General features: G+C 39.0%; 1 protein-coding gene across 2 annotated transcripts in view; it reads right to left on the bottom strand.

The window, feature by feature from the left end:
- The window catches only part of LOC139405544 (neuropilin-2-like), a 398,312-nt gene that overhangs the window by 84,975 nt on the left and 287,105 nt on the right, over positions 1-26,232 (bottom strand). For both annotated transcript variants that reach the window (XM_071147961.1, XM_071147960.1), the window contains exon 12: positions 283-360. In XM_071147961.1, coding sequence (XP_071004062.1) covers positions 283-360 — 78 coding nt within the window. The remainder of the gene's footprint in view (positions 1-282; positions 361-26,232) is intronic.

Below are 26,232 nucleotides of genomic sequence, written 5' to 3'. Positions count from 1 at the left end.
TCTCCTCTAAACGTGGCAGGGTGAGAGTATATATTTACCCTCTCCTCTAAACGTGGCAGGGTGAGAGTATATATTTACCCTCTCCTCTAAACGTGGCAGGGTGAGAGTATATATTTACCCTCTCCTCTAAACGTGGCAGGGTGAGAGTATATATTTACCCTCTCCTCTTTGGGCAGCGGTGGTATCCTCTAAACGTGGCAGGGTGAGAGTATATATTTACCCTCTCCTCTTTGGGCAGCGGTGGTATCCTCTAAACGTGGCAGGGTGAGAGTATATATTTACCCTCTCCTCTTTGGGCAGCGGTGGTATCCTCTAAACGTGGCAGGGTCGGTGTGGCAGTGTCAGGTAGAGTGGTGGTCTCTTTACAGAGGAGAAAAGAATAACAAGAAGATTTCTTAGTTGTATTTTGAAAGGTCCGATGGACAACTGACATAAGGAATCGTTTTAAGATGTCAAACCATGGATCACTTAGCCATTTGATTTTGAAGTTCAAGAATCCCTTTAGGTAGCAACATTTCTTAAATAAAAATGTTTTCTTTCCAAAATATTGAATTTGGCCTTTACTACTATAGCCTATAGAAACGCATCGCAAAACATATTCAACAATGGCAAAACAGACAGTCCAAAAATAAATGATGTTTTGAAGAGTCTGTCCTATATCTAGGAGACTTAAGAAAAAAATATATATATGTATAAAGTGCCAGTCAAAAGTGTGGACACACCTACTCATTCCAGGGTTTTTGTTTATTTTTACTATTTTCTACATTGTAGAATAATAGTGAAGACATCAAACCTATGAAATAACACATGGAATCATGTAGTAACTAAAAAAAAAAGTGTTCTATAAAAATATATTTTATACTTGAGATTCTTCAAAATAAACACCCTTTGCCTTGATGACAGCATTGCACACCCTTGGAGTTCTCTCAACCAGCTTCATGAGGTAGAAATACAGACTCTAATATTTTACCACAATATATTGGGTGGTGGTAGAATATTAGTCTATTAGGTGGTGTTATAGTATTAGAGTCTACTGGGTGGTGGTATAGTATTAGAGTCTACTGGGTGGTGGTATAGTATTAGAGTCTATTGGGTGGTGGTATAGTATTAGAGTCTACTGGGTGGTGGTATAGCATTAGAGTCTAGTGGGTGGTGGTATAGTATTAGTCTACTGGGTGGTGGTATAGTATTAGCGTCTATTGGGTGGTGGTATAGTATTAGTCTATTGGGTGGTGGTATAATATTAGAGTCTATTGGGTGGTGGTATAGTATTAGAGTCTACTGGGTGGTGGTATAGTATTAGTCTATTAGGTGGTGGTATAGTATTAGAGTCTACTGGGTGGTGGTATAGTATTAGAGTCTATTGGGTGGTGGTATAATATTAGAGTCTATTGGGTGGTGGTATAGTATTAGAGTCTACTAGGTGGTGGTTTAGTATTAGTCTATTGGGTGGTGGTATAGTATTAGAGTCTATTGGGTGGTGGTATAGTATTAGAGTATATTGGGTGGTGGTATAGTATTAGAGTCTAGTGGGTGGTGGTATAATATTAGAGTCTAGTGGTTGGTGGTATAGTATTAGAGTCTATTGGGTGGTGGTAAAGTATTAGAGTCTAGTGGGTGGTGGTATAGTATTAGAGTCTATTGGGTGGTGGTATAATATTAGAGTCTATTGGGTGGTGGTATAATATTTGAGTCTATTGGGTGGTGGTATAATATTAGTCTAGTGGGTGGTGGTATAGTATTAGAGTCTACTGGGTGGTGGTATAGTATTAGAGTCTATTGGGTGGTGGTATAATATTAGAGTCTATTGGGTGGTGGTATAGTATTAGAGTCTACTAGGTGGTGGTTTAGTATTAGTCTATTGGGTGGTGGTATAGTATTAGAGTCTATTGGGAGGTGGTATAGTATTAGAGTATATTGGGTGGTGGTATAGTATTAGTCTATTGGGTGGTGGTATAGTATTAGAGTCTATTGGGTGGTGGTATAGTATTAGTCTAATGGGTGGTGGTATAGTATTAGTCTAGTGGGTGGTGGTATAATATTAGAGTCTATTGGGTGGTGGTATAGTATTAGTCTATTGGGTGATGGTATAGTATTAGAGTCTATTGGTTGGTGGAATAGTATTAGAGCCTATTGGTTGGTGGTATAGTATTAGAGTCGATTGGGTGGTGGTATAGTATTAGAGTCTACTGGGTGGTGGTATAGTATTAGAGTCTATTGGGTGGTGGTATAATATTAGAGTCTATTGGGTGGTGCTATAGTATTAGAGTCTACTGGGTGGTGGTATAGTATTAGAGTCTACTGGGTGGTGGTATAGTATTAGAGTCTATTGGGGGTGGTATAGTATTAGTCTAGTGGGTGGTGGTATAGTATTAGAGTATATTGGGTGGTGGTATAGTATTAGAGTCTATTGGGTGGTGGTATAGTATTAGAGTCTATTGGGTGGTGGTATAGTATTCGAGTCTAGTGGGTGGTGGTATAGTATTAGAGTCTATTGGGTGGTGGTATAGTTTTAGAGTCTATTGGGTGGTGGTATAGTATTAGAGTCTAGTGGGTGGTGGTATAGTATTAGAGTCTCTTGGGTGGTGGTATAGTATTAGAGTCTATTGGGAGGTGGTATAGTAATAGAGTATATTGGGTGGTGGTATAGTATTAGTCTATTAGGTGGTGGTATAGTATTAGAGTCTACTGGGTGGTGGTATAGTATTGGAGTCTATTGGGTGGTGGTATAATATTAGAGTCTATTGGGTGGTGGTATAATATTAGAGTCTATTGGGTGGTGGTATAGTATTAGAGTCTACTGGGTGGTGGTTTAGTATTAGTCTATTGGGTGGTGGTATAGTATTAGAGTCTATTGGGAGGTGGTATAGTATTAGAGTATATTGGGTGGTGGTATAGTATTAGTCTATTGGGTGGTGGTATAGTATTAGTCTATTGGGTGGTGGTATAGTATTAGAGTCTATTGGGTGGTGGAATAGTATTAGTCTAGTGGGTGGTGGTATAGTATTAGAGTCTATTGGTTGGTGGTATAATATTAGAGTCTAATGGGTGGTGGTATAGTATTAGAGTCTATTGGGTGGTGGTATAGTATTAGAGTCTACTGGGTGGTGGTATAGTATTAGAGTCTACTGGGTGGTGGTATAGTATTAGAGTCTACTGGGTGGTGGTATAGCATTAGAGTCTAGTGGGTGGTGGTATAGTATTAGTCTACTGGGTGGTGGTATAGTATTAGAGTCTACTGGGTGGTGGTATAGTATTAGTCTAGTGGGTGGTGGTATAATATTAGTCTATTGGTTGGTGGTATAGTATTAGAGTCTATTGGGTCGTTGTATAATATTAGTGTCTATTGGGTGGTGGTATAGTATTAGTCTAGTGGGTGGTGGTATAGTATTAGTCTACTGGGTGGTGGTATAGTATTAGAGTCTACTGGGTGGTGGTATATTATTAGAGTCTATTTGGTGGTGGTATAATATTAGAGTCTATTGGGTGGAGGTATAATATTAGAGTCTATTGGGTGGTGGTATAGTATTAGTCTAGTGGATGGTGGTATAGTATTAGAGTCTATTGGGTGGTGGTATAGTATTAGAGTCTATTGGGTGGTGGTATAGTATTAGAGTCTATTGGGTGGTGGTATAGTATTAGAGTCTAATGGGTGGTGGTATAGTATTAGTCTAGTGGGTGGTGGTATAATATTAGTCTATTGGTTGATGGTATAGTATTAGAGTCTATTGGGTGGTGGTATAGTATCAGAGTCTATTGGGTCGTGGTATAATATTAGTGTCTATTGGGTGGTGGTATAGTATTAGTCTAGTGGGTGGTGGTATAGTATTAGAGTCTATTGGATGGTGGTATAATATTAGAGTCTATTGGGTGGTGGTATAGTATTAGAGTCTATTGGGTGGTGGTATAGTATTAGAGTCTATTGGGTGGTGGTATAGTATTAGAGTCTACTAGGTGATGGCATAGTATTAGAGTCTACTGGGTGGTGGTATAGTATTAGTCTAGTGGGTGGTGGTATAATATTAGTCTATTGGTTGATGGTATAGTATTAGAGTCTATTGGGTGGTGGTATAGTATCAGAGTCTATTGGGTCGTGGTATAATATTAGTGTCTATTGGGTGGTGGTATAGTATTAGTCTAGTGGGTGGTGGTATAGTATTAGAGTCTACTGGATGGTGGTATAGTATTAGAGTCTACTGGGTGGTGGTATAGTATTATAGTCTATTGGGTGGTGGTATAGTATTAGAGTCTACTGGGTGGTGGTATAGTATTAGAGTCTATTGGGTGGTGTTATAGTATTAGAGTCTATAGGGTGGTGTTATTTTATTAGAGTCTATTGGGTGGTGGCATAATATTAGTCTAGTGGGTGGTGTTATAATATTAGAGTCTATTGAGTGGTGGTATAGTATTAGAGTCTAGTGGGTGGTGGTATAGTATTAGAGTCTATTGGGTGGTGTTTTAGTATTAGAGTCTACTGGGTGGTGGTATAATATTAGAGTCTATTGGGTGGTGGTATAATATTAGAGTCTAGTGGGTGGTGGTATAGTATTAGTCTAGTGGGTGGTGGAATAGTATTAGAATCTATTGGGTGGTGGTATAGTATTAGAGTCTATTGGGTGGTGGTATAGTATTAGAGTCTATTGGGTGCTGGTAATTTATTAGAGTCTATTGGGTGGTGGCATAATATTAGTCTAGTGGGTGGTGTTATAATATTAGAGTCTATTGGGTGGTGGTATAGCATTAGTCTATTGGGTGATGGTATAGTATTAGAGTCTATTGGATGGTGGTATAATATTAGAGTCTATTGGGTGGTGGTATAGTATTAGAGTCTATTGGGTGGTGGTATAGTATTAGAGTCTATTGGGTGGTGGTATAGTATTAGAGTCTACTAGGTGATGGTATAGTATTAGAGTCTACTGGGTGGTGGTATAGTATTAGTCTAGTGGGTGGTGGTATAATATTAGTCTATTGGTTGGTGGTATAGTATTAGAGTCTATTGGGTGGTGGTATAGTATCAGAGTCTATTGGGTCGTGGTATAATATTAGTGTCTATTGGGTGGTGGTATAGTATTAGTCTAGTGGGTGGTGGTATAGTATTAGAGTCTACTGGATGGTGGTATAGTTTTAGAGTCAGTAGACTCGCCAAATTGCCATATGATTCCGTATGCCCTCTTGTGGGAATTTACGGGATAGCGGAAAAACGGTCAAAAACTTGTTTATTTTATAAAACGGAAACCGAATGTCCGACAAAGTTCATTTGATGACTTCCCGGTAGGTCTGGCCCTACCGCACGGCCCGACGCCGACCGCAAATTTTACAAACGATTTCGGACGTCTAGTAAGGGACCGTACATTTGCAATATGGACTTTTTCACTGATCATACACGAAATGCCGAAATGTTCCCTTAAGGTATGGTGGTATAGTATTAGAGTCTATTGGGTGGTGGTATAATATTAGAGTCTATTGGGTGGTGGTATAATATTAGAGTCTAGTGGGTGGTGGTATAGTATTAGTCTAGTGGGTGGTGGAATAGTATTAGAATCTATTGGGTGGTGGTATAGTATTAGAGTCTATTGGGTGGTGGTTTAGTATTAGAGTCTATTGGGTGGTGGCATAGTATTAGAGTCTATTGGGTGGTGGTATAATATTATAGTCTATTGGGTGGTGGTATAGTATTAGTCTATTGGGTGGTGGTATAGTATTAGAGTCTACTGGGTGGTGGTATAGTATTAGAGTCTATTGGGTGATGGTATAGTATTAGAGTATATAGGGTGCTGGTAATTTATTAGAGTCTATTGGGTGGTGGCATAATATTAGTCTAGTGGGTGGTGTTATAATATTAGAGTCTATTGGGTGGTGGTATAGCATTAGTCTATTGGGTGATGGTATAGTATTAGAGTCTATTGGATGGTGGTATAATATTAGAGTCTATTGGGTGGTGGTATAGTATTAGAGTCTATTGGGTGGTGGTATAGTATTAGAGTCTATTGGGTGGTGGTATAGTATTAGAGTCTACTAGGTGATGGTATAGTATTAGAGTCTACTGGGTGGTGGTATAGTATTAGTCTAGTGGGTGGTGGTATAATATTAGTCTATTGGTTGGTGGTATAGTATTAGAGTCTATTGGGTGGTGGTATAGTATCAGAGTCTATTGGGTCGTGGTATAATATTAGTGTCTATTGGGTGGTGGTATAGTATTAGTCTAGTGGGTGGTGGTATAGTATTAGAGTCTACTGGATGGTGGTATAGTTTTAGAGTCTACTGGGTGGTGGCATAATATTAGAGTCTATTGGGTGGTGGTATAATATTAGAGTCTAGTGGGTGGTGGTATAGTATTAGTCTAGTGGGTGGTGGAATAGTATTAGAATCTATTGGGTGGTGGTATAGTATTAGAGTCTATTGGGTGGTGGTATAGTATTAGAGTCTATTGGGTGGTGGTATAGTATTATAGTCTATTGGTTGGTGGTATAGTATTAGAGTCTACTGGGTGGTGGTATAGTATTAGAGTCTATTGGGTGGTGGTATAGTATTAGAGTCTAGTGGGTGGTGGTATAGTATTAGAGTCTATTGGGTGGTGGTATAATATTAGAGTCTATTGGGTGGTGGTATAGTATTAGTCTAGTGGGTGGTGGTATAATATTAGAGTCTAGTGGTTGGTGGTATAGTATTAGAGTCTATTGGGTGGTGGTATAGTATTAGAGTCTAGTGGGTGGTGGTATAGTATTAGAGTCTATTGGGTGGTGGTATGATATTAGAGTCTATTGGGTGGTGGTATAATATTTGAGTCTATTGGGTGGTGGTATAATATTAGTCTAGTGGGTGGTGGTATAGTATTAGAGTCTATTGGGTGGTGGTATAGTATTAGAGTCTATTGGTTGGTGGTATAGTATTAGAGTCTACTGGGTGGTGGTATAGTATTAGAGTCTATTGGGTGGTGGTATAGTATTAGAGTCTAGTGGGTGGTGGTATAGTATTAAAGTCTATTGGGTGGTGGTATAATATTAGAGTCTATTGGGTGGTGGTATAGTATTAGTCTAGTGGGTGGTGGTATAGTATTAGAGTATATTGGGTGGTGGTATAGTATTAGAGTCTATTGGGTGGTGGTATAGTATTAGAGTCTAGTGGGTGGTGGTATAATATTAGAGTCTAGTGGTTGGTGGTATAGTATTAGAGTCTATTGGGTGGTGGTAAAGTATTAGAGTCTAGTGGGTGGTTGTAGAGTATTAGAGTCTATTGGGTGGTGGTATAATATTAGAGGCTATTGGGTGGTGGTATAATATTTGAGTCTATTGGGTGGTGGTATAATATTAGTCCAGTGGGCTGTGGTATAGTATTAGAGTCTATTGGGTGGTGGTATAGTATTAGAGTCTATTGGTTGGTGGTATAGTATTAGAGTCTACTGGGTGGTGGTATAGTATTAGTCTATTGGGTGGTGGTACAGTATTAGAGTCTACTGGGTGCACGTATAGTATTAGTCTAGTGGGTGGTGGTATAGTATTAGAGACTATTGGGTGGTGGTATAATATTAGAGTCTATTGGGTGGTGGTATAGTATTAGTCTAGTGGGTGGTGGTATAGTTTTAGTCTATTGGGTGGTAGTATAATATTAGAGTCTATTGGGTGGTGGTAAAGTATTAGTCTATTGGGTGGTGGTATAGTATTAGTCTATTGGGTGGTGGTATAATATTAGAGTCTATTGGTTGGTGGTATAGTATTAGAGTCTACTGGGTGGTGGTATAGTATTAGAGTCTATTGGGTGGTGGTATAATATTAGAGTCTATTGGGGGGTGGTATAATATTAGAGTCTATTGGGTGGTGGTATAATATTAGAGTCTATTGGGTGGTGGTATAATATTAGTGTCTAGTGGTTGGTGGTATAGTATTAGAGTCTATTGGGTGGTGGTATAGTATTAGAGTCTAGTGGGTGGTGGTATAGTATTAGAGTCTATTGGGTGGTGGTATAATATTAGAGTCTACTGGGTGGTGGTATAATATTTGAGTCTATTGGGTGGTGGTATAATATTAGTCTAGTGGGTGGTGGTATAGTATTAGAGTCTATTGGGTGGTGGTATAGTATTAGAGTCTATTGGTTGGTGGTATAGTATTAGAGTCTACTGGGTGGTGGTATAGTATTAGAGTCTATTGGGTGGTGGTATAGTATTAGAGTCTAGTGGGTGGTGGTATAGTATTAGAGTCTATTGGGTGGTGGTATAATATTAGAGTCTATTGGGTGGTGGTATAGTATTAGTCTAGTGGGTGGTGGTATAGTATTAGAGTCTATTGGGTGGTGGTATAGTATTAGAGTCTATTGGGTGGTGGTATAGTATTAGAGTCTAGTGGGTGGTGGTATAATATTAGAGTCTAGTGGTTGGTGGTATAGTATTAGAGTCTATTGGGTGGTGGTAAAGTATTAGAGTCTAGTGGGTGGTTGTAGAGTATTAGAGTCTATTGGGTGGTGGTATAATATTAGAGTCTATTGGGTGGTGGTATAATATTTGAGTCTATTGGGTGGTGGTATAATATTAGTCTAGTGGGTTGTGGTATAGTATTAGAGTCTATTGGGTGGTGGTATAGTATTAGAGTCTATTGGTTGGTGGTATAGTATTAGAGTCTACTGGGTGGTGGTATAGTATTAGTCTATTGGGTGGTGGTACAGTATTAGAGTCTACTGGGTGGTTGTATAGTATTAGTCTAGTGGGTGGTGGTATAGTATTAGAGTCTATTGGGTGGTGGTATAATATTAGAGTCTATTGGGTGGTGGTATAGTATTAGTCTAGTGGGTGGTGGTATAGTATTAGTCTATTGGGTGGTAGTATAATATTAGAGTCTATTGGGTGGTGGTAAAGTATTAGTCTATTGGGTGGTGGTATAGTATTAGTCTATTGGGTGGTGGTATAATATTAGAGTCTATTGGTTGGTGGTATAGTATTAGAGTCTACTGGGTGGTGGTATAGTATTAGAGTCTATTGGGTGGTGGTATAATATTAGAGTCTATTGGGGGGTGGTATAATATTAGAGTCTATTGGGTGGTGGTATAATATTAGAGTCTATTGGGTGGTGGTATAATATTAGTGTCTATTGGGTGGTGGTATAGTATTAGAGTCTATTGGGTGGTGGTATAGTATTAGAATCTATTGGGTGGTGGTATAGTATTAGAGCCTACTGGGTGGTGGTATAGTATTATAGTCTATTGGGTGGTGGTATAATATTAGAGTCTATTGGGTGGTGGTATAGTATTAGTCTAGTGGGTGGTGCTATAGTATTAGTCTAATGGGTGGTGGTATAGTATTAGCGTATATTGGGTGGTGGTATAGTATTAGAGTCTACTGGGTGGTGGTATAATATTAGAGTCTATTGGGTGGTGGTATAGTATTAGAGTCTATTGGGTTGTGGTATAGTATTAGAGTCTATTGGGTGGTGGTATAATATTAGTGTCTATTGGGTGGTGGTATAGTATTAGAGTCTATTGGGTGGTGGTATAGTATTAGAGCCTACTGGGTGGTGGTATAGTATCATAGTCTATTGGGTGGTGGTATAATATTAGAGTCTATTGGGTGGTGGTATAGTATTAGTCTAGTGGGTGGTGCTATAGTATTAGTCTACTGGGTGGTGGTATAGTATTAGCGTATATTGGGTGGTGGTATAGTATTAGAGTCTACTGGGTGGTGGTATAATATTAGAGTCTATTGGGTGGTGGTATAGTATTAGAGTCTATTGGGTTGTGGTATAGTATTAGAGTCTACTGGGTGGTGGTATAGTATTAGAGTCTACTGGGTGGTGGTATAGTATTAGAGTCTATTGGGTGGTGGTATAATATTAGAGTCTATTGGGTGGTGGTATAGTATTAGTCTAGTGGATGGTGGTATGGTATTAGAGTCTATTGGGTGGTGGTATAGTATTAGAGTCTATTGGGTGGTGGTATAGTATTAGAGTCTATTGGGTGGTGGTATAGTATTAGAGTCTACTAGGTGATGGTATAGTATTAGAGTCTATTGGGTGGTGGTATAGTATTAGTCTAGTGGGTGGTGGTATAGTATTAGAGTCTATTGGATGGTGGTATAATATTAGAGTCTATTGGGTGGTGGTATAGTATTAGAGTCTATTGGATGGTGGTATAATATTAGAGTCTATTGGGTGGTGGTATAGTATTAGAGTCTATTGGGTGGTGGTATAATATTAGAGTCTATTGGGTGGTGGTATAGTATTAGTCTAGTGGGTGGTGGTATAATATTAGAGTCTAGTGGTTGGTGGTATAGTATTAGAGTCTATTGGGTGGTGGTATAGTATTAGAGTCTAGTGGGTGGTGGTATAGTATTAGAGTCTATTGGGTGGTGGTATGATATTAGAGTCTATTGGGTGGTGGTATAATATTTGAGTCTATTGGGTGGTGGTATAATATTAGTCTAGTGGGTGGTGGTATAGTATTAGAGTCTATTGGGTGGTGGTATAGTATTAGAGTCTATTGGTTGGTGGTATAGTATTAGAGTCTACTGGGTGGTGGTATAGTATTAGAGTCTATTGGGTGGTGGTATAGTATTAGAGTCTAGTGGGTGGTGGTATAGTATTAAAGTCTATTGGGTGGTGGTATAATATTAGAGTCTATTGGGTGGTGGTATAGTATTAGTCTAGTGGGTGGTGGTATAGTATTAGAGTATATTGGGTGGTGGTATAGTATTAGAGTCTATTGGGTGGTGGTATAGTATTAGAGTCTAGTGGGTGGTGGTATAATATTAGAGTCTAGTGGTTGGTGGTATAGTATTAGAGTCTATTGGGTGGTGGTAAAGTATTAGAGTCTAGTGGGTGGTTGTAGAGTATTAGAGTCTATTGGGTGGTGGTATAATATTAGAGGCTATTGGGTGGTGGTATAATATTTGAGTCCATTGGGTGGTGGTATAATATTAGTCCAGTGGGCTGTGGTATAGTATTAGAGTCTATTGGGTGGTGGTATAGTATTAGAGTCTATTGGTTGGTGGTATAGTATTAGAGTCTACTGGGTGGTGGTATAGTATTAGTCTATTGGGTGGTGGTACAGTATTAGAGTCTACTGGGTGCACGTATAGTATTAGTCTAGTGGGTGGTGGTATAGTATTAGAGACTATTGGGTGGTGGTATAATATTAGAGTCTATTGGGTGGTGGTATAGTATTAGTCTAGTGGGTGGTGGTATAGTTTTAGTCTATTGGGTGGTAGTATAATATTAGAGTCTATTGGGTGGTGGTAAAGTATTAGTCTATTGGGTGGTGGTATAGTATTAGTCTATTGGGTGGTGGTATAATATTAGAGTCTATTGGTTGGTGGTATAGTATTAGAGTCTACTGGGTGGTGGTATAGTATTAGAGTCTATTGGGTGGTGGTATAATATTAGAGTCTATTGGGGGGTGGTATAATATTAGAGTCTATTGGGTGGTGGTATAATATTAGAGTCTATTGGGTGGTGGTATAATATTAGTGTCTAGTGGTTGGTGGTATAGTATTAGAGTCTATTGGGTGGTGGTATAGTATTAGAGTCTAGTGGGTGGTGGTATAGTATTAGAGTCTATTGGGTGGTGGTATAATATTAGAGTCTACTGGGTGGTGGTATAATATTTGAGTCTATTGGGTGGTGGTATAATATTAGTCTAGTGGGTGGTGGTATAGTATTAGAGTCTATTGGGTGGTGGTATAGTATTAGAGTCTATTGGTTGGTGGTATAGTATTAGAGTCTACTGGGTGGTGGTATAGTATTAGAGTCTATTGGGTGGTGGTATAGTATTAGAGTCTAGTGGGTGGTGGTATAGTATTAGAGTCTATTGGGTGGTGGTATAATATTAGAGTCTATTGGGTGGTGGTATAGTATTAGTCTAGTGGGTGGTGGTATAGTATTAGAGTCTATTGGGTGGTGGTATAGTATTAGAGTCTATTGGGTGGTGGTATAGTATTAGAGTCTAGTGGGTGGTGGTATAATATTAGAGTCTAGTGGTTGGTGGTATAGTATTAGAGTCTATTGGGTGGTGGTAAAGTATTAGAGTCTAGTGGGTGGTTGTAGAGTATTAGAGTCTATTGGGTGGTGGTATAATATTAGAGTCTATTGGGTGGTGGTATAATATTTGAGTCTATTGGGTGGTGGTATAATATTAGTCTAGTGGGTTGTGGTATAGTATTAGAGTCTATTGGGTGGTGGTATAGTATTAGAGTCTATTGGTTGGTGGTATAGTATTAGAGTCTACTGGGTGGTGGTATAGTATTAGTCTATTGGGTGGTGGTACAGTATTAGAGTCTACTGGGTGGTTGTATAGTATTAGTCTAGTGGGTGGTGGTATAGTATTAGAGTCTATTGGGTGGTGGTATAATATTAGAGTCTATTGGGTGGTGGTATAGTATTAGTCTAGTGGGTGGTGGTATAGTATTAGTCTATTGGGTGGTAGTATAATATTAGAGTCTATTGGGTGGTGGTAAAGTATTAGTCTATTGGGTGGTGGTATAGTATTAGTCTATTGGGTGGTGGTATAATATTAGAGTCTATTGGTTGGTGGTATAGTATTAGAGTCTACTGGGTGGTGGTATAGTATTAGAGTCTATTGGGTGGTGGTATAATATTAGAGTCTATTGGGGGGTGGTATAATATTAGAGTCTATTGGGTGGTGGTATAATATTAGAGTCTATTGGGTGGTGGTATAATATTAGTGTCTATTGGGTGGTGGTATAGTATTAGAGTCTATTGGGTGGTGGTATAGTATTAGAATCTATTGGGTGGTGGTATAGTATTAGAGCCTACTGGGTGGTGGTATAGTATTATAGTCTATTGGGTGGTGGTATAATATTAGAGTCTATTGGGTGGTGGTATAGTATTAGTCTAGTGGGTGGTGCTATAGTATTAGTCTAATGGGTGGTGGTATAGTATTAGCGTATATTGGGTGGTGGTATAGTATTAGAGTCTACTGGGTGGTGGTATAATATTAGAGTCTATTGGGTGGTGGTATAGTATTAGAGTCTATTGGGTTGTGGTATAGTATTAGAGTCTATTGGGTGGTGGTATAATATTAGTGTCTATTGGGTGGTGGTATAGTATTAGAGTCTATTGGGTGGTGGTATAGTATTAGAGCCTACTGGGTGGTGGTATAGTATCATAGTCTATTGGGTGGTGGTATAATATTAGAGTCTATTGGGTGGTGGTATAGTATTAGTCTAGTGGGTGGTGCTATAGTATTAGTCTACTGGGTGGTGGTATAGTATTAGCGTATATTGGGTGGTGGTATAGTATTAGAGTCTACTGGGTGGTGGTATAATATTAGAGTCTATTGGGTGGTGGTATAGTATTAGAGTCTATTGGGTTGTGGTATAGTATTAGAGTCTACTGGGTGGTGGTATAGTATTAGAGTCTACTGGGTGGTGGTATAGTATTAGAGTCTATTGGGTGGTGGTATAATATTAGAGTCTATTGGGTGGTGGTATAGTATTAGTCTAGTGGATGGTGGTATGGTATTAGAGTCTATTGGGTGGTGGTATAGTATTAGAGTCTATTGGGTGGTGGTATAGTATTAGAGTCTATTGGGTGGTGGTATAGTATTAGAGTCTACTAGGTGATGGTATAGTATTAGAGTCTATTGGGTGGTGGTATAGTATTAGTCTAGTGGGTGGTGGTATAGTATTAGAGTCTATTGGATGGTGGTATAATATTAGAGTCTATTGGGTGGTGGTATAGTATTAGAGTCTATTGGGTGGTGGTATAGTATTAGAGTCTATTGGGTGGTGGTATAGTATTAGAGTCTACTAGGTGATGGTATAGTATTAGAGTCTACTGGGTGGTGGTATAGTATTAGTCTAGTGGGTGGTGGTATAATATTAGTCTATTGGTTGATGGTATAGTATTAGAGTCTATTGGGTGGTGGTATAGTATCAGAGTCTATTGGGTCGTGGTATAATATTAGTGTCTATTGGGTGGTGGTATAGTATTAGTCTAGTGGGTGGTGGTATAGTATTAGAGTCTACTGGATGGTGGTATAGTATTAGAGTCTACTGGGTGGTGGTATAATATTAGAGTCTATTGGGTGGTGGTATAATATTAGAGTCTAGTGGGTGGTGGTATAGTATTAGTCTATTGGGTGGTGGAATAGTATTAGAATCTATTGGGTGGTGGTATAGTATTATAGTCTATTGGGTGGTGGTATAGTATTAGAGTCTACTGGGTGGTGGTATAGTATTAGAGTCTATTGGGTGGTGTTATAGTATTAGAGTCTATAGGGTGGTGGTATTTTATTAGAGTCTATTGGGTGGTGGCATAATATTAGTCTAGTGGGTGGTGTTATAATATTAGAGTCTATTGAGTGGTGGTATAGTATTAGAGTCTAGTGGGTGGTGGTATAGTATTAGAGTCTATTGGGTGGTGGTTTAGTATTAGAGTCTACTGGGTGGTGGTATAATATTAGAGTCTATTGGGTGGTGGTATAATATTAGAGTCTAGTGGGTGGTGGTATAGTATTAGTCTAGTGGGTTGTGGAATAGTATTAGAATCTATTGGGTGGTGGTATAGTATTAGAGTCTATTGGGTGGTGGTATAGTATTAGAGTCTATTGGGTGCTGGTAATTTATTAGAGTCTATTGGGTGGTGGCATAATATTAGTCTAGTGGGTGGTGTTATAATATTAGAGTCTATTGGGTGGTGGTATAGCATTAGTCTATTGGGTGATGGTATAGTATTAGAGTCTATTGGATGGTGGTATAATATTAGAGTCTATTGGGTGGTGGTATAGTATTAGAGTCTATTGGGTGGTGGTATAGTATTAGAGTCTATTGGGTGGTGGTATAGTATTAGAGTCTACTAGGTGATGGTATAGTATTAGAGTCTACTGGGTGGTGGTATAGTATTAGTCTAGTGGGTGGTGGTATAATATTAGTCTATTGGTTGGTGGTATAGTATTAGAGTCTATTGGGTGGTGGTATAGTATCAGAGTCTATTGGGTCGTGGTATAATATTAGTGTCTATTGGGTGGTGGTATAGTATTAGTCTAGTGGGTGGTGGTATAGTATTAGAGTCTACTGGATGGTGGTATAGTTTTAGAGTCAGTAGACTCGCCAAATTGCCATATGATTCCGTATGCCCTCTTGTGGGAATTTACGGGATAGCGGAAAAACGGTCAAAAACTTGTTTATTTTATAAAACGGAAACCGAATGTCCGACAAAGTTCATTTGATGACTTCCCGGTAGGTCTGGCCCTACCGCCCGGCCCGACGCCGACCGCAAATTTTACAAACGATTTCGGACGTCTAGTAAGGGACCGTACATTTGCAATATGGACTTTTTCACTGATCATACACGAAATGCCGAAATGTTCCCTTAAGGTATGGTGGTATAGTATTAGAGTCTATTGGGTGGTGGTATAATATTAGAGTCTATTGGGTGGTGGTATAATATTAGAGTCTAGTGGGTGGTGGTATAGTATTAGGGTGGTATAGTATTAGTCTAGTGGGTGGTGGAATAGTATTAGAATCTATTGGGTGGTGGTATAGTATTAGAGTCTATTGGGTGGTGGTTTAGTATTAGAGTCTATTGGGTGGCGGTATAGTATTAGAGTCTAGTGGGTGGTGGTATAGTATTAGAGTCTATTGGGTGGTGGTATAGTATTAGAGTCTATTGGGTGGTGGCATAGTATTAGAGTCTATTGGGTGGTGGTATAATATTATAGTCTATTGGGTGGTGGTATAGTATTAGTCTATTGGGTGGTGGTATAGTATTAGAGTCTACTGGGTGGTGGTATAGTATTAGAGTCTATTGGGTGATGGTATAGTATTAGAGTATATAGGGTGCTGGTAATTTATTAGAGTCTATTGGGTGGTGGCATAATATTAGTCTAGTGGGTGGTGTTATAATATTAGAGTCTATTGGGTGGTGGTATAGCATTAGTCTATTGGGTGATGGTATAGTATTAGAGTCTATTGGATGGTGGTATAATATTAGAGTCTATTGGGTGGTGGTATAGTATTAGAGTCTATTGGGTGGTGGCATAGTATTAGAGTCTATTGGGTGGTGGTATAGTATTAGAGTCTACTAGGTGATGGTATAGTATTAGAGTCTACTGGGTGGTGGTATAGTATTAGTCTAGTGGGTGGTGGTATAATATTAGTCTATTGGTTGGTGGTATAGTATTAGAGTCTATTGGGTGGTGGTATAGTATCAGAGTCTATTGGGTCGTGGTATAATATTAGGGTCTATTGGGTGGTGGTATAGTATTAGTCTAGTGGGTGGTGGTATAGTATTAGAGTCTACTGGATGGTGGTATAGTTTTAGAGTCTACTGGGTGGTGGCATAATATTAGAGTCTATTGGGTGGTGGTATAATATTAGAGTCTAGTGGGTGGTGGTATAGTATTAGTCTAGTGGGTGGTGGAATAGTATTAGAATCTATTGGGTGGTGGTATAGTATTAGAGTCTATTGGGTGGTGGTATAGTATTAGAGTCTATTGGGTGGTGGTATAGTATTATAGTCTATTGGTTGGTGGTATAGTATTAGAGTCTACTGGGTGGTGGTATAGTATTAGAGTCTATTGGGTGGTGGTATAGTATTAGAGTCTAGTGGGTGGTGGTATAATATTAGAGTCTATTGGGTGGTGGTATAGTATTAGTCTAGTGGGTGGTGGTATAATATTAGAGTCTAGTGGTTGGTGGTATAGTATTAGAGTCTATTGGGTGGTGGTATAGTATTAGAGTCTAGTGGGTGGTGGTATAGTATTAGAGTCTATTGGGTGGTGGTATAGTATTAGTCTAGTGGGTGGTGGAATAGTATTAGAATCTATTGGGTGGTGGTATAGTATTAGAGTCTATTGGGTGGTGGTTTAGTATTAGAGTCTATTGGGTGGCGGTATAGTATTAGAGTCTAGTGGGTGGTGGTATAGTATTAGAGTCTATTGGGTGGTGGTATAGTATTAGAGTCTATTGGGTGGTGGCATAGTATTAGAGTCTATTGGGTGGTGGTATAATATTATAGTCTATTGGGTGGTGGTATAGTATTAGTCTATTGGGTGGTGGTATAGTATTAGAGTCTACTGGGTGGTGGTATAGTATTAGAGTCTATTGGGTGATGGTATAGTATTAGAGTATATAGGGTGCTGGTAATTTATTAGAGTCTATTGGGTGGTGGCATAATATTAGTCTAGTGGGTGGTGTTATAATATTAGAGTCTATTGGGTGGTGGTATAGCATTAGTCTATTGGGTGATGGTATAGTATTAGAGTCTATTGGATGGTGGTATAATATTAGAGTCTATTGGGTGGTGGTATAGTATTAGAGTCTATTGGGTGGTGGCATAGTATTAGAGTCTATTGGGTGGTGGTATAGTATTAGAGTCTACTAGGTGATGGTATAGTATTAGAGTCTACTGGGTGGTGGTATAGTATTAGTCTAGTGGGTGGTGGTATAATATTAGTCTATTGGTTGGTGGTATAGTATTAGAGTCTATTGGGTGGTGGTATAGTATCAGAGTCTATTGGGTCGTGGTATAATATTAGTGTCTATTGGGTGGTGGTATAGTATTAGTCTAGTGGGTGGTGGTATAGTATTAGAGTCTACTGGATGGTGGTATAGTTTTAGAGTCTACTGGGTGGTGGCATAAAATTAGAGTCTATTGGGTGGTGGTATAATATTAGAGTCTAGTGGGTGGTGGTATAGTATTAGTCTAGTGGGTGGTGGAATAGTATTAGAATCTATTGGGTGGTGGTATAGTATTAGAGTCTATTGGGTGGTGGTATAGTATTATAGTCTATTGGTTGGTGGTATAGTATTAGAGTCTACTGGGTGGTGGTATAGTATTAGAGTCTATTGGGTGGTGGTATAGTATTAGAGTCTAGTGGGTGGTGGTATAATATTAGAGTCTATTGGGTGGTGGTATAGTATTAGTCTAGTGGGTGGTGGTATAATATTAGAGTCTAGTGGTTGGTGGTATAGTATTAGAGTCCATTGGGTGGTGGTATAGTATTAGAGTCTAGTGGGTGGTGGTATAGTATTAGAGTCTATTGGGTGGTGGTATAATATTAGAGTCTATTGGGTGGTGGTATAATATTTGAGTCTATTGGGTGGTGGTATAATATTAGTCTAGTGGGTGGTGGTATAGTATTAGAGTCTATTGGGTGGTGGTATAGTATTAGAGTCTATTGGTTGGTGGTATAGTATTAGAGTCTACTGGGTGGTGGTATAGTATTAGAGTCTATTGGGTGGTGGTATAGTATTAGAGTCTATTGGGTGGTGGTATAGTATTAGTCTAGTGGGTGGTGGTATAGTATTAGAGTATATTGGGTGGTGGTATAGTATTAGAGTCTATTGGGTGGTGGTATAGTATTAGAGTCTAGTGGGTGGTGGTATAATATTAGAGTCTAGTGGTTGGTGGTATAGTATTAGAGTCTATTGGGTGGTGGTAAAGTATTAGAGTCTAGTGGGTGGTTGTAGAGTATTAGAGTCTATTGGGTGGTGGTATAATATTAGAGGCTATTGGGTGGTGGTATAATATTTGAGTCTATTGGGTGGTGGTATAATATTAGTCCAGTGGGCTGTGGTATAGTATTAGAGTCTATTGGGTGGTGGTATAGTATTAGAGTCTATTGGTTGGTGGTATAGTATTAGAGTCTACTGGGTGGTGGTATAGTATTAGTCTATTGGGTGGTGGTACAGTATTAGAGTCTACTGGGTGCTTGTATAGTATTAGTCTAGTGGGTGGTGGTATAGTATTAGAGACTATTGGGTGGTGGTATAATATTAGAGTCTATTGGGTGGTGGTATAGTATTAGTCTAGTGGGTGGTGGTATAGTATTAGTCTATTGGGTGGTAGTATAATATTAGAGTCTATTGGGTGGTGGTAAAGTATTAGTCTATTGGGTGGTGGTATAGTATTAGTCTATTGGGTGGTGGTATAATATTAGTGTCTAGTGGTTGGTGGTATAGTATTAGAGTCTATTGGGTGGTGGTATAGTATTAGAGTCTAGTGGGTGGTGGTATAGTATTAGAGTCTATTGGGTGGTGGTATAATATTAGAGTCTATTGGGTGGTGGTATAATATTTGAGTCTATTGGGTGGTGGTATAATATTAGTCTAGTGGGTGGTGGTATAGTATTAGAGTCTATTGGGTGGTGGTATAGTATTAGAGTCTATTGGTTGGTGGTATAGTATTAGAGTCTACTGGGTGGTGGTATAGTATTAGAGTCTATTGGGTGGTGGTATAGTATTAGAGTCTAGTGGGTGGTGGTATAGTATTAGAGTCTATTGGGTGGTGGTATAATATTAGAGTCTATTGGGTGGTGGTATAGTATTAGTCTAGTGGGTGGTGGTATAGTATTAGAGTCTATTGGGTGGTGGTATAGTATTAGAGTCTATTGGGTGGTGGTATAGTATTAGAGTCTAGTGGGTGGTGGTATAATATTAGAGTCTAGTGGTTGGTGGTATAGTATTAGAGTCTATTGGGTGGTGGTAAAGTATTAGAGAGTGGTGGTATAATATTAGAGTCTAGTGGGTGGTTGTAGAGTATTAGAGTCTATTGGGTGGTGGTAGATTGTGGTGGTATAATATTTGAGTCTATTGGGTGGTGGTATAATATTAGTCTATTGGTTGGTGGTATAGTATTAGAGTCTAGTGGGTGGTTGTAGAGTATTAGAGTCTATTGGGTGGTGGTATAATATTAGAGTCTATTGGGTGGTGGTATAATATTTGAGTCTATTGGGTGGTGGTATAATATTAGTCTATTGGTTGGTGGTATAGTATTAGAGTCTACTGGGTGGTGGTATAGTATTAGTCTATTGGGTGGTGGTACAGTATTAGAGTCTACTGGGTGGTTGTATAGTATTAGTCTAGTGGGTGGTGGTATAGTATTAGAGTCTATTGGGTGGTGGTATAATATTAGAGTCTATTGGGTGGTGGTATAGTATTAGTCTAGTGGGTGGTGGTATAGTATTAGTCTATTGGGTGGTAGTATAATATTAGAGTCTATTGGGTGGTGGTATAGTATTAGTCTATTGGGTGGTGGTATAGTATTAGTCTATTGGGTGGTGGTATAATATTAGAGTCTATTGGTTGGTGGTATAGTATTAGAGTCTACTGGGTGGTGGTATAGTATTAGAGTCTATTGGGTGGTGGTATAATATTAGAGTCTATTGGGGGGTGGTATAATATTAGAGTCTATTGGGTGGTGGTATAATATTAGAGTCTATTGGGTGTTGGTATAATATTAGTGTCTATTGGGTGGTGGTATAGTATTAGAGTCTATTGGGTGGTGGTATAGTATTAGAATCTATTGGGTGGTGGTATAGTATTAGAGCCTACTGGGTGGTGGTATAGTATTATAGTCTATTGGGTGGTGGTATAATATTAGAGTCTATTGGGTGGTGGTATAGTATTAGTCTAGTGGGTGGTGCTATAGTATTAGTCTAATGGGTGGTGGTATAGTATTAGCGTATATTGGGTGGTGGTATAGTATTAGAGTCTACTGGGTGGTGGTATAATATTAGAGTCTATTGGGTGGTGGTATAGTATTAGAGTCTATTGGGTTGTGGTATAGTATTAGAGTCTATTGGGTGGTGGTATAATATTAGAGTCTATTGGGTGGTGGTATAATATTAGAGTCTATTGGGTGGTGGTATAATATTAGTGTCTATTGGGTGGTGGTATAGTATTAGAGTCTATTGGGTGGTGGTATAGTATTAGAGCCTACTGGGTGGTGGTATAGTATTATAGTCTATTGGGTGGTGGTATAATATTAGAGTCTATTGGGTGGTGGTATAGTATTAGTCTAGTGGGTGGTGCTATAGTATTAGTCTACTGGGTGGTGGTATAGTATTAGCGTATATTGGGTGGTGGTATAGTATTAGAGTCTACTGGGTGGTGGTATAATATTAGAGTCTATTGGGTGGTGGTATAGTATTAGAGTCTATTGGGTTGTGGTATAGTATTAGAGTCTACTGGGTCGTGGTATAGTATTAGAGTCTACTGGGTGGTGGTATAGTATTAGAGTCTATTGGGTGGTGGTATAATATTAGAGTCTATTGGTTGGTGGTATAGTATTAGAGTCTACTGGGTGGTGGTATAGTATTAGAGTCTATTGGGTGGTGGTATAATATTAGAGTCTATTGGGGGGTGGTATAATATTAGAGTCTATTGGGTGGTGGTATAATATTAGAGTCTATTGGGTGGTGGTATAATATTAGTGTCTATTGGGTGGTGGTATAGTATTAGAGTCTATTGGGTGGTGGTATAGTATTAGAGTCTATTGGGTGGTGGTATAGTATTAGAGCCTACTGGGTGGTGGTATAGTATTATAGTCTATTGGGTGGTGGTATAATATTAGAGTCTATTGGGTGGTGGTATAGTATTAGTCTAGTGGGTGGTGCTATAGTATTAGTCTACTGGGTGGTGGTATAGTATTAGCGTATATTGGGTGGTGGTATAGTATTAGAGTCTACTGGGTGGTGGTATAATATTAGAGTCTATTGGGTGGTGGTATAGTATTAGAGTCTATTGGGTTGTGGTATAGTATTAGAGTCTACTGGGTGGTGGTATAGTATTAGAGTCTACTGGGTGGTGGTATAGTATTAGAGTCTATTGGGTGGTGGTATAATATTAGAGTCTATTGGGTGGTGGTATAGTATTAGTCTAGTGGGTGGTGGTATAGTATTAGAGTCTATTGGGTGGTGGTATAGTATTAGAGTCTATTGGGTGGTGGTGTAGTATTGGAGTCTAGTGGGTGGTGGTATAATATTAGAGTCTAGTGGTTGGTGGTATAGTATTAGAGTCTATTGGGGGTGGTATAGTATTAGAGTCTAGTGGGTGGTGGTATAGTATTAGAGTCTATTGGGTGGTGGTATAATATTAGAGTCTATTGGGTGGTGGTATAATATTTGAGTCTATTGGGTGGTGGTATAATATTAGTCTAGTGGGTGGTGGTATAGTATTAGAGTCTATTGGGTGGTGGTATAGTATTAGAGTCTATTGGTTGGTGGTATAGTATTAGAGTCTACTGGGTGGTGGTATAGTATTAGAGTCTATTGGGTGGTGGTATAGTATTAGAGTCTAGTGGGTGGTGGTGTAGTATTAGAGTCTATTGGGTGGTGGTATAATATTAGAGTCTATTGGGTGGTGGTATAGTATTAGTCTAGTGGGTGGTGGTATAGTATTAGAGTCTATTGGGTGGTGGTATAGTATTAGAGTCTATTGGGTGGTGGTATAGTATTAGAGTCTAGTGGGTGGTGGTATAATATTAGAGTCTAGTGGTTGGTGGTATAGTATTAGAGTCTATTGGGTGGTGGTGAAGTATTAGAGTCTATTGGGTGGTGGTATAATATTAGAGTCTATTGGGTGGTGGTATAATATTTGAGTCTATTGGGTGGTGGTATAATATTAGTCTAGTGGGTGGTGGTATAGTATTAGAGTCTATTGGGTGGTGGTATAGTATTAGAGTCTATTGGTTGGTGGTATAGTATTAGAGTCTACTGGGTGGTGGTATAGTATTAGTCTATTCGGTGGTGGTACAGTATTAGAGTCTACTTGGTTGTTGTATAGTATTAGTCTAGTGGGTGGTGGTATAGTATTAGAGTCTATTGGGTGGTGGTATAATATTAGAGTCTATTGGGTGGTGGTATAGTATTAGTCTAGTGGGTGGTGGTATAGTATTAGTCTATTGGGTGGTAGTATAATATTAGAGTCTATTGGGTGGTGGTAAAGTATTAGAGTCTATTGGGTGATGGTATAGTATTAGAGTCTATTGGGTGGTGGTATAGTATTAGAGTCTATTGGTTGGTGGTATAGTTTTAGAGTCTATTGGGTGGTGGTATAGTATTAGAACCTATTGGTTGGTGGTATAGTATTAGAGTCTATTGGGTGGTGGTATAATATTAGTCTAGTGGGTGGTGGTATAATATTAGAGTCTACTGGGTGGTGGTATAGTATTAGAGTCTATTGGTTGGTGGTATAGTATTAGAGTCTATTGGGTGGTGGTATAGTATTAGAGTCTATTGGGTGGTGGTATAATATTAGAGTATATTGGTTGGTGGTATAGTATTAGAGTCTACTGGGTGGTGGTATAGTATTAGTCTATTGGGTGGTGGTACAGTATTAGAGTCTACTGGGTGGTGGTATAGTATTAGTCTAGTGTGTGGTGGTATAGTATTAGAGTCTATTGGGTGGTGGTATAGTATTAGAGTATATTGGGTGATGGTATAGTATTAGTCTATTGGGTGGTGGTATAGTATTAGAGTCTACTGGGTGGTGGTATAGTATTAGAGTCTATTGGGTGGTGGTATAATATTAGAGTCTATTGGGTGGTGGTATAGTATTAGTCTACTGGGTGGTGGTATAGTATTAGAGTCTTTTGGGTGGTGGTATAATATTAGAGTCTATTGGGTGGTGGTATAGTATTAGAGTCTACTGGGTGGTGGTATAGTATTAGAGTCTATTGGGTGGTGGTTTAATATTAGAGTCTATTGGGTGGTGGTATAGTATTAGTCTAGTGGGTGGTGGTATAGTATTAGAGTCTATTGGGTGGTGGTATAGTATTAGAGTCTATTGGGTGGTGGTATAGTATTAGAGTCTAGTGGGTGGTGGTATAATATTAGAGTCTAGTGGTTGGTGGTATAGTATTAGGGTCTATTGGGTGGTGGTATAGTATTAGAGTCTAGTGGGTGGTGGTATAATATTAGAGTCTATTGGGTGGTGGTATAATATTAGTGTCTATTGGGTGGTGGTATAGTATTAGAGTCTATTGGGTGGTGGTATAGTATTAGAGCCTACTGGGTGGTGGTATAGTATTATAGTCTATTGGGTGGTGGTATAATATTAGAGTCTATTGGGTGGTGGTATAGTATTAGTCTAGTGGGTGGTGCTATAGTATTAGTCTACTGGGTGGTGGTATAGTATTAGCGTATATTGGGTGGTGGTATAGTATTAGAGTCTACTGGGTGGTGGTATAATATTAGAGTCTATTGGGTGGTGGTATAGTATTAGAGTCTATTGGGTTGTGGTATAGTATTAGAGTCTACTGGGTCGTGGTATAGTATTAGAGTCTACTGGGTGGTGGTATAGTATTAGAGTCTATTGGGTGGTGGTATAATATTAGAGTCTATTGGTTGGTGGTATAGTATTAGAGTCTACTGGGTGGTGGTATAGTATTAGAGTCTATTGGGTGGTGGTATAATATTAGAGTCTATTGGGGGGTGGTATAATATTAGAGTCTATTGGGTGGTGGTATAATATTAGAGTCTATTGGGTGGTGGTATAATATTAGTGTCTATTGGGTGGTGGTATAGTATTAGAGTCTATTGGGTGGTGGTATAGTATTAGAGTCTATTGGGTGGTGGTATAGTATTAGAGCCTACTGGGTGGTGGTATAGTATTATAGTCTATTGGGTGGTGGTATAATATTAGAGTCTATTGGGTGGTGGTATAGTATTAGTCTAGTGGGTGGTGCTATAGTATTAGTCTACTGGGTGGTGGTATAGTATTAGCGTATATTGGGTGGTGGTATAGTATTAGAGTCTACTGGGTGGTGGTATAATATTAGAGTCTATTGGGTGGTGGTATAGTATTAGAGTCTATTGGGTTGTGGTATAGTATTAGAGTCTACTGGGTGGTGGTATAGTATTAGAGTCTACTGGGTGGTGGTATAGTATTAGAGTCTATTGGGTGGTGGTATAATATTAGAGTCTATTGGGTGGTGGTATAGTATTAGTCTAGTGGGTGGTGGTATAGTATTAGAGTCTATTGGGTGGTGGTATAGTATTAGAGTCTATTGGGTGGTGGTGTAGTATTGGAGTCTAGTGGGTGGTGGTATAATATTAGAGTCTAGTGGTTGGTGGTATAGTATTAGAGTCTATTGGGGGTGGTATAGTATTAGAGTCTAGTGGGTGGTGGTATAGTATTAGAGTCTATTGGGTGGTGGTATAATATTAGAGTCTATTGGGTGGTGGTATAATATTTGAGTCTATTGGGTGGTGGTATAATATTAGTCTAGTGGGTGGTGGTATAGTATTAGAGTCTATTGGGTGGTGGTATAGTATTAGAGTCTATTGGTTGGTGGTATAGTATTAGAGTCTACTGGGTGGTGGTATAGTATTAGAGTCTATTGGGTGGTGGTATAGTATTAGAGTCTAGTGGGTGGTGGTGTAGTATTAGAGTCTATTGGGTGGTGGTATAATATTAGAGTCTATTGGGTGGTGGTATAGTATTAGTCTAGTGGGTGGTGGTATAGTATTAGAGTCTATTGGGTGGTGGTATAGTATTAGAGTCTATTGGGTGGTGGTATAGTATTAGAGTCTAGTGGGTGGTGGTATAATATTAGAGTCTAGTGGTTGGTGGTATAGTATTAGAGTCTATTGGGTGGTGGTAAAGTATTAGAGTCTAGTGGGTGGTGGTATAGTATTAGAGTCTATTGGGTGGTGGTATAATATTAGAGTCTATTGGGTGGTGGTATAATATTTGAGTCTATTGGGTGGTGGTATAATATTAGTCTAGTGGGTGGTGGTATAGTATTAGAGTCTATTGGGTGGTGGTATAGTATTAGAGTCTATTGGTTGGTGGTATAGTATTAGAGTCTACTGGGTGGTGGTATAGTATTAGTCTATTCGGTGGTGGTACAGTATTAGAGTCTACTTGGTTGTTGTATAGTATTAGTCTAGTGGGTGGTGGTATAGTATTAGAGTCTATTGGGTGGTGGTATAATATTAGAGTCTATTGGGTGGTGGTATAGTATTAGTCTAGTGGGTGGTGGTATAGTATTAGTCTATTGGGTGGTAGTATAATATTAGAGTCTATTGGGTGGTGGTAAAGTATTAGAGTCTATTGGGTGATGGTATAGTATTAGAGTCTATTGGGTGGTGGTATAGTATTAGAGTCTATTGGTTGGTGGTATAGTTTTAGAGTCTATTGGGTGGTGGTATAGTATTAGAACCTATTGGTTGGTGGTATAGTATTAGAGTCTATTGGGTGGTGGTATAATATTAGTCTAGTGGGTGGTGGTATAATATTAGAGTCTACTGGGTGGTGGTATAGTATTAGAGTCTATTGGTTGGTGGTATAGTATTAGAGTCTATTGGGTGGTGGTATAGTATTAGAGTCTATTGGGTGGTGGTATAATATTAGAGTATATTGGTTGGTGGTATAGTATTAGAGTCTACTGGGTGGTGGTATAGTATTAGTCTATTGGGTGGTGGTACAGTATTAGAGTCTACTGGGTGGTGGTATAGTATTAGTCTAGTGTGTGGTGGTATAGTATTAGAGTCTATTGGGTGGTG

The sequence above is a fragment of the Oncorhynchus clarkii genome, chromosome 3 (assembly GCF_045791955.1).
Source record: "Oncorhynchus clarkii lewisi isolate Uvic-CL-2024 chromosome 3, UVic_Ocla_1.0, whole genome shotgun sequence".
Classification (NCBI taxonomy): Eukaryota; Metazoa; Chordata; class Actinopteri; order Salmoniformes; family Salmonidae; genus Oncorhynchus; species Oncorhynchus clarkii.
This window is presented reverse-complemented; position numbering and strand designations above follow the sequence as displayed.